This window comes from Gobius niger, assembly GCF_951799975.1.
Source record: "Gobius niger genome assembly, chromosome: 17".
In the NCBI taxonomy this organism is placed as follows: domain Eukaryota; kingdom Metazoa; phylum Chordata; class Actinopteri; order Gobiiformes; family Gobiidae; genus Gobius; species Gobius niger.
In genome coordinates, this window is record NC_136868.1 from 27,420,438 (window position 1) to 27,429,907 (window position 9,470).

Consider the following 9,470-nt stretch of genomic DNA (forward strand, 5'->3'; position numbering starts at 1 on the left):
ACCTGGTTTCTCTGTACCTCAGCCTTACCTCAGCCTTATGTCCATTGCATCCATTGTTTAACCTTGAGTGTGTGTGATGTGCTTGTTTGGTTTGTCTCTGGGGAGGTGGGTGGGGGGAATGTGAATGCGACAATGTGTTTGTATTTGTGGGAGGAGGTGGGTGTGAGAGAATGTTTTTAAATCTGTAAAGCACTTTGTGTTACATGACATGTATGAAAAGCGTTATATAAATTAAAAAAATTGAGTGATTGATACACATGGTACAAGTGCACAGGCAAACGTTTATTAAGTTAAAATAATGCACATTAATATCCAAGATGTCTCTGTCTCCTTTTATAGATCATTTAAAGTAAAACATAACGCTATTTACAACAATATTATGACCATTTTGTACACAAACCTGAGGGAGAACACAAGTTTCATCACAGTGTTTTCATCAGAGCTTTAAGCTCCAAACAATAGAAATATAACTGAAATACATACACTATGTACAGATATGTATATACATTCACCATTGAGTATTTTAAAGACGGCTGTTCAGTTAAAAACACTCCAGTTTCACTGGTATGCACAAGGTTCTAGAGGAATGATGGAGATGTGAGCAGTCTTGAGTCTTTGAGCAGAGCGGGGGGGTCGACTGCACTGCTGCATCTCATCTCACCTGCAACACAAAAAGAGCTGTTACTTTCAAGCTGCAAGACAGAAGTGAAACAGTGTAGTGAGTTAAAAAGGGCTTACCGTGGGTGTTTTGCCGACCCCTAATGCTCCCACTGAGGGTTTGTTCTGCGCAGGAGGAGCCATGAAACCTCCTGTTTTAGGTCCAGGCTGCAACACATGAGCGTCACACATAAACATTTGTTCGTACAGCCTGTTCTGTCTATAGTTTACACAGCCCAGGGTTAAACCTGCTCATTCAGTGACCTTTTGACTTTGTAAATGGTTTCCCTTGTTATCTCACCCTGACCATCCTTCCTGCCTCTGCTACTGCTGTGTTCTATGTACCAGACTCCACCCTATCACTAAACATCGTCTCTTCTGCGCTGCATTTTTTCATCATCTTGTAGTTTACGACACACCATTCATGAAGTTGACTTTTTGTCGTATTTTACACAGCATTATTTTTATCCCATATTAATAATAATAATAATAATATTAATAATAATAATAATAATAATAATAATAATAATAATGCATCGGTTTTATACGACCCGGCCCCGGATAAAGCGGAAGAAAATGGATGGATGGATGGTTTTATATAGCGCTTTTCTGGACACTCAAAGACGCTTTTCACTTCTTACGTGTGAAACATCAAATTGCTTATGAGTATGAACTACTTATTAGTATTTTACTTTACCATAACATTGCTGTTAGTCATTCAGTTAAGTTGAGTGTGACCCAAACATGAAGTATATTTGACCATGTTTCACATGCTTACTTTGCAGTTTGCTAGCAAAGCCTTTGTAGAGGTCAGCTCACTCTCCTTCAAGGCCAGACTGTCCTCCTGTAGTTTTTTCTGGTCCCTCAGACGGTTTTGTTCGATCAATAACCTCTCCATCTGCAAACCAACATCAAACAAGGTTATCATACAATAAAGCAAATGTGGGCCTCATGTTAGATGAAGAGCTGTTGTTGCACCTTGATGTCATGGTCCTTCTGCTTGAGCTCCACTTGTTTGCTGGCCTCCGCAGCGTCTTCCGTTCGGGTACGTTCACACTTCTTCAAATCTGAATTAAGATTGGTGTTCAGCACTTCCATACGGCTCGAGAAGACCTGGATCGCTGCCACCTGTGACAACACAAGTGTTTCAATAATGGTAAGAAGATTATCAATTATCATATTGTTTCCCTCCTTTCCTGAAAACCTCTAGGCCTGAAAAATCCGTATCTGTTAGAGACCAGCCTTTGTTGGCATGCTTTGCTATTTAGACAAAAGCAGGGTGTATTTGCTGAGCTGCATATTTCTGGGAGCTGTTTCAGCAGACCTGCACAGCTCACAGTTCTGACCCTGGGTTGGTCTCAGAGGACAAATGTCTCTTTAGTCACATTCATCAGGAATGAGACAGACTCAACTTCCTCCAGGGGGGGACAGACTTCCTATGCCCCGCACAGTTTGGAAAATTCCACTTGGTCAGGAAATCTGAAGATGTCTGGAGAATCTGGCTCACTTATCTTTATTAGCTGATGAATGTGTCGTGTGTATGTGCATTGGAACACATTCATTTTAAAGATGATTACACGTGTCATCGGCCTCACAAACTGAGAATGTGTAAAATGAGCTACATTTGAGGGGGCAACAAAACAGAGAGGGTAACTTCAGCACACACTAACGATATTTGTAGGCAACGTTTCACCCTTTAATATGACGGATATCTTATCATTGAAAAACACTGAAGAAATGAATAAACAACGATGTGTTTGCTGTGAGCAGCTCATCTCTACTCAGACCACACTTTACTGCCAGCGGGACGTCTCCAGCTCGTCTCCATGGAGATATAGCAGCCAAATATGAGATTTAAATAGGTTGGGTCCACAATGCAAAATAGCATTTTCCGTGTGGTCATTAGGAGCATTGTATTTGGCAACAAGATCCAAAATATGACACAGTGCGTGTGATATAAAGTAAGTTCAGATGAAATTTAAAGTAAATAAGCCCTAATGTTTTTGTGCTGATAAATTGAAATAATAATAATTACAATCTGTTTTACACTTTTAGGCACCATGCAAGTACCTTCAGATTAGGGCTGAAAGGTTTAGGGCCAGATCTTGTGGCGGCGCACGGGGCGGCGCAGGCTCTTGGCGAATTATTTTCCGAGTGGTGGCGCTATATGTGCCATTCACCTCCGCCACCTGTGAGGGGGCGTCACAAGAGGAGGTGACTGCACTGATGAAAACACGTCTGACATTCACTTCCTCCTTTACATTGCGCTGTCTTGCGTTCTTTCTCAAGCCTTAGGCTCTCACAGGTCAAACTAAAAACTTTATTTACCCCATCGTGAGCTAAACCATGTTCACGTCTCGAGAGAAAAAGAGCTACAGCGTCCGCTGTGGCGCGGATCGGCCGCGCTTGGCGTGAACGCGAAGCAAAACAAAAGCACATGTTCACCCCCCACTCCCACACAACCGCTCTCCTGGAGGCGGAGTCGATCTGGTTGGAGGAAAATGTGTGTCTCCACCCACTTAAATGCGCTAAGTCTGGAGTGAAAAGATCACAAAGTGCTTCTACTGAGCGCAAAATGTCACGCTATCGTCTGCGTTTTGAGACTCAAGATCGGGCCCATATTGTTATGAGATATGAATATTCAATGAAATTGCACTCTTTTGTATTATTATTTTTCTGAAAAATGCTTGGTTTTCACCTGACCCATAGTTATATCGTATCGTATCGATATTGAGATATCTTGCATAGATATCGAAATATGAAATTTTGTCCATATCATCAGCCTGATTACAAAGCTGCATCTGCTTTAACTCCTTACTTACTAACATTTATTCAACATTAATTCATTGTTCATTCATTGTTTGAAAATTGTTTGTTCATGATCAACCTTTGTTTGGCAATGCTTTATAGGTGTTCCTTATTATAAGTGTTTCTAAATCATTTAAGGATGAATAACTGGATGATGAAAGGGCGGAGCGCTCGCACACACCTTATCTCCCACTCGGTCCAGGTAGATCTGGAACTTGTTCTCCACGTCGTTTGACAGGTTGGTGCAGCTGCTGCGGATCTTCTCCATCTGCTCGGCCTGGCTGGAGCAGGACAGGTGGAAGGTCAGCTGGTGGGGAAACAGGTTGTTGATCTTGTTCAGGAACTCGCTGGTCACTGTCTTGATCCCGTCCAACGAGTGGGCAAAGTCCTCCTTACATTTCCTGCACATGAAGACAATACATTTACCAGGACTTTTAAGTTTAAGCCAATCAAAACACTAACAATACTATTTTTAAGTTAAACAACATTTGTGTTCTTATTATTTTTTTATAATCGAGTTGTTTACCAATGAATATTGATACATGATTTCCGATACGATAGCATTATCACATTAAAGACGTATCACGATATATCGCAAAACGACACAATCTTTTTTGTTCTGTTTTCACTCATGAAACCCCCACAAATCCAAACAAAGAAAAGTTTCATCACGGTATTGCCGAATACGCGTTCCGTCTCGGCCTGCAAATTGTTTACCTGGAGTAGAGGGTGAGCTGGTCCTTCAGCATGGTGTTCTCCCTCCTCGTGGAGATGGCGGCCTGGTGGTGGGTGTCCCTGTCTTTGAGCGCCGTGTCCCGCTCCTGGCTCAGGTACTGCACCATCTGCGTGAAGTTGGCCTGGATCAGGTTTATCATGGCCTTCTGCTGAGCGTTGAGGGTCTGCAGCGTTTTCACTTCGCCTAAAACACACAAGGGGGACAATTTGTCACGCATGTTTTATTGACAACTATAGTGTAAAGCTTTTTTGTCATCACTTCTTGCTAATGCGAGTATTAGACTTGGCAACCCACTTTTATAAAAGGTCCACAATCATTTTAGCTGTGCTTAGGATCATTGCCCATTTGTAGAAACCATTTGCTTGGTTTCTTCAGCGTTTTAACAGATGATGTGCTACGTTTTTCTTCAGAATTTGTCGGAAATGAATTGAATCCATGCATTCTTCCTTCTTGTTCCCTGTGCCAATAACTGCAACATAACCCCTGGCCTTCACAGTCTCTGATCGAAACATCACTAAAGATCTGTGGCTCAGCTCAGAAATCTCGTAGTTCTGGAAGACTTTAGTAAGGAAGAAAAGGCACAAATCTCTCTGACCAGAATTGACTTCACTGCCTCGAAAAGGATTAAAAGCTGTGATACTCTGCACGGTGCACAAATGTTTGCTCTGGCCTCATTTTATGATATTTTGAAAATGTAAAAGATTTAAATAAAGTCTGATTTGAATGGAAATGCACATTAAGAAAGAAATTGTGATCCGGGTGCCTGAACTTTTGCTCCACTGTGTATCAACTAGGGCTGCGATACAGCAAGTGATTATGACAAGTAAAATGTTAACCTTAAAATGGGTAAAAAGTCTTGCGAGTGTTAGATTGAAAAGTGCATCAACACAAATTGTAACACAGTGCTGTGTAACGGTTACTGGAAAACAAAGGAGTTCATGATAAAAATGCCTCTCAACACAAGTATTGCAGAACTAGAGAAAGTATCGATACTTGGTATTGCAGCACAAAGTATTGCGATCTGATATTTCGTCCCAGCCCTAATATCCACATTACACGTTACACTTGAACAGTAGTTTTCTACATCGGGTCTGGCGGTCACTCACTTATGGCAGGGTTGAAGATGGGCTGCACTGGCGTGGTGCTGCAGCGCCCCACCATGCCGCGCATCATGCTTAGTTGCTTCTCGTAGTCGCTCTGTGAATGGACAAAACACATTCAGGAAGATTAATGCGCTGTGGATCATTTGTTTTATAGCGCTGAAGGCCCATAGGAAAGCGGCAACAATGCCAGAGGAAATAATCCCTCTGTATAATGTGGAGAATAAACAGTGTGAAGAGCGCCCGATTGTTTGGTTTGGAGGAAAAAAGGAAGACAAATGAAAGCAAGTAAAGAGTTCTAGTAATCTCATGTGAGCAAACAGCTTTAATTTCATCTTTTTTGGGTTAAATGGCAGGTTCACACTACTGAAACAAATGCACGCTTGAATGAATAACATGGCTGTCCATGAAATATTATCAAATCATCTACAGCAGAGGACCACGGAAGGAAATGTCTGGCATTCTAACACCCACCAGTTCTAAACTAGGTCTTTAAAAGAACTGGATCCGGCATAAACTGCATACATTAGTTCTAAGCAATTGCCCAAACTTCATTTTTTTTTGTTCTAAATTAGCCAAAAACTAGATTGCAGGGAGTAGCACCTGAAGCAACCCGGACATTCTCTTTAAAAACTCATAGCAAACTAGGTTATTAGCGCATTATCAGTTCTCAAACATTATAATACAGCATGTTATATAGACAAAGACTCATATTTAGTCCTTGTCTATATAACACGCTGTATTATAATGTAAATGCCTCTATTTAAGCAAGCATAATGACTATCTATTAACAAATTGTATGGAAGCAATCGCCTAATCATCCCCTCTGAATAGAATGAACTAAAACATAACTTGGGCATAAATTCAGCTCCAGATACATCGAAGTGCATTCATTTTAGAAACTTACAGCGGTCAAAGAACAAAAAAACAACTGACCTGCTTCTTCCTCAGCTGTTGCTCAGTGGTGTTGGCCGCGGCCTTCACGGTCTCCAGCTCCTTCTCCACAGCCGCCTTCTCCGCCGCCTTGGCCCCGAGCTGAGTGCCCAGGTCGGCCTTGTCCTTCCGCAGTTGCATGTTGATCTCGCTCAGGCGGTTATAGTTCTGCTCCAGCTCCTGCAGAAAACAACACAAAACGCAATCAACAGTTAGGCTCGCCGTGCGGGCATATCCTCTATAAATAATAAATAATAATACATTGGAAAAAGCTTCTACACAGGGAAAAATCCCAGTAACGCAGTAATGAATCAGTGCTGCTTATTTCTGTGCCCTCGCTCAGCTGGCATGAGAGAACTGGACGGTCCAATAAACCCAAGCGACTCACCATGACCCTCTTTTCCTCTGCGCTCTTCTCCGGCTGCCCATAGATGAGGAACAGCACCAGGCTGACGATGATGAGCGACTGGATGAGGGAGGAGAAGAAGAACACGATCTTCACGTAGTACCCGCAGCTCTTGCCCTTGGGCCGGTGGAGCGGCTCCCGTGTGTCCAGGCCCAGCTTGGCCCGGGAGTAGCTGGAGCTGTACATGGCCGTCGGGGGCGAAATGGTGGCAGCGGGGTGTGGGGAGGCCTAAGGGAGAAATGGTGCTGGAAAAGAAACTTCTCAGGCTTGTCCTCTCGGCTGGAGCAGAAGAGTCTGGTAGTGGTGACGTGGTTGGTGTGTAGCGATGTATAAACTGACCTCAGGAGCGCACAGGGCCATGTTTATAAACGCTGCTGGAGACACACTTCCCCTGCATCCTGGACCAGCCCCATGCCGCTCCCCTCCTCCTCCGTGCCACTGGACATTCAGTCTGCATGTGCCACTCCAGCCTTGTCCATAATAAAAGCTCTCCAGTGGAAAATGATCACTTTTTAATAACCATTTTGGAAAAACACACAATTTTTCTCAACAGGATTGCAGATCCATATACACTGGGAATAACAGTCTTAAGAGATGAAAAGGGATTGAAAGTGCTCAAATTAACTGAATTAAAGCTGATTTTCTGATTTTAAACCAAGTTTACCAATGGAACAAGCATGTCTTTTCTTGACTTTCAGTTTTTCTTTTCTTATTTTACATGTATTTTCATTCAAAAAACAGCTCAAAATCAGCATAACACCTGTTAATTCAAGCACTTTTTAGGCTCATGATCTTATGTTTTAAACCTGGCAAACTTTACGCATATTCAATAGAAAGGAGACTCGTACTTTCGTTGTTTGATCATTATAGCACCTAAAGAAGTGCAGCCTTTACAATTTGCCAGTTGCCACTATGATTTTGGTTATTGTATATTTGATCTTCGTGCTATTTGCTCAGGTGAATGTGTTGCTGGGCAGTAGGCGCAGTTTAGGAGCCCCAAGGCAACTGTGGCTACAGACGGATCACCATCGAGTTAATATATAATAGCTATTATTTCAGACTTCAACTAGTCTGCGCAGGATTTTGATTTGTCGACCAGTTAATTAAATTTTAAGCAGATTAAAGGGACTATGCGGAGTTTAAAAATGTTAAAAATATATATTTTCCTCCCCTTGCATGTTCCAGTCACTCAAAAATGTGTCACTTCGGGTCCGAAGTGCCGTCATGACCTGAGGTGGCAGTAGTGAGTATAAAATGGCCAACTTGCATCTAGCCCCTTTAAGCAAGGAAGTATGGAAGCTAAGGATATCTCCATAAAGAACATTAATCGTTTTTTAAAGGTTCATTGATTATTCATTTATTTGATTTGTTGATGCTGCTCTTCTCGAAAGGCACGTGTCGTGTTGTCTAAAGCGTTTGTTTCAATTGAGTGACAAAAAGATAAAAAACATCTTTCTGTTTTGATATGTGAGTTTCTTGACTCCTCACAAGAGATGGAAATGATGGGAGTGTGAATCACTGGTAAGTATTTAATATATATAAAAAAGGCAAACAAAAGCCAAATGTGAAAAAATATGATCAGACAGCTCTACTGAGCACAAGGGGAAAATGCCACTTCTAACATAGTTACAACTTATGTGAACAACAGGTAGACACTATAAAGTGTGCTTCTATATAGTGTGCAGTATGAACAGTGTTCACTGTAAATACTGTATGTAAACAGACTCCTTACTATACATCCCGTGAGAATAAACAGTGCTAACTGTTTAGGACGAAAAGGAGAATAACAGACTAAAAGAAATGGCTGCAGCGTATCCTGTCATGGGCCGGGACAGAGGAAGAGAGTCAATGCAGTGTAGGAGTGAGAAAATGCAAACAATAGGGACCTGTCATTCTTCAGAGATGAGGGAATAACAACCCCCCATCAACACCCTAGCCCCCCCCCCCCCCACTCCAGCTCTTTATTTCCCTGCGTCTCGTTTCTTTCCTCCCCCCTTGATCTCTCTCCATCCCTACCTTTCACTCTCTCTCTGTCTCGCTTACACCCCTCCTGCGTGTCTCTGACGTTAGGGCGCTGTCACCTCCGTACGGGACGGCTGTGAGGAGGCCTTTCGCGCCCAGGGTTTTTCCTGCGCCCCATTGTCCTGCTGACAACCTGTCCTCGCCGGAAAGAGAAGTAATTTATGAAGGTTTCGGCCCGGACCGACAGAGAGTAAAGGGGGTGTCAGGGGGTGACGGCAGACTCTTGATCAGCTTCTGAACAAAAACAGGAAGTCTAATGGTCAAAGGGAGAGAGATGCAAACACGTCTGGAGATAAGTTTAGGCAGTGAAAGGTGAAGTTATCCGAAAGGCAAAAGATAAGTGCAGTTGGGTTTGATAAGAAGGATTCATTTACGCTGATGGATGAAATACTATACTACAGTTGTAATGTCTAGGCTCTGATCACATACAAGTCGGTATGAACTGTGATGAGTGAAATGGGGAGAGACCTCCGCTAAAGTATCGATTGTGACATTTCAGTGGATTGAAACGTGAAATAAAAGGTGTCAGTCAGAAAGACCTCAATCTGAAGAAATATCATTTTCCGTTACTGACCTCTTGTGGCTCATTTAAAGGCCCACTGCGGAACATTTTTAAATGTTGTACGCTACACGTACAAAACATGCTCCTAATGACCCGCTGGATACATGCTATTTTTGCAATGTATTTGTATGAGAACAAGTTAAAATCTCATACTTGCTGCCTTTAGTTGTCATCTCCATGGAGACGAGCTAGAGACGTCACGCTCCCAGAAAAGTTACAGTCAGGTTTGAGGAGAGCTGAACCACT

At 42.5% G+C, this 9,470-nt stretch overlaps 1 protein-coding gene across 1 annotated transcript; it reads right to left on the reverse strand.

Moving 5' to 3' along the window:
• Nucleotides 1-607: 607 nt before the first annotated feature.
• plvapb (plasmalemma vesicle associated protein b) lies at nt 608-7,039 on the reverse strand. The gene is made up of 10 exons (XM_079574830.1): nt 6,980-7,039; nt 6,623-6,868; nt 6,238-6,414; nt 5,308-5,398; nt 4,183-4,384; nt 3,647-3,866; nt 1,636-1,785; nt 1,436-1,555; nt 739-825; nt 608-661 (listed from the first exon to the last, which is right to left on the reverse strand). The coding sequence occupies exons 1-10, from the start codon at nt 6,998-7,000 to the stop codon at nt 653-655; spliced, it is 1,323 nt and encodes a 440-aa protein (XP_079430956.1). The 5' UTR covers nt 7,001-7,039; the 3' UTR covers nt 608-652.
• Between the last annotated feature and the right edge of the window lie 2,431 nt (nt 7,040-9,470).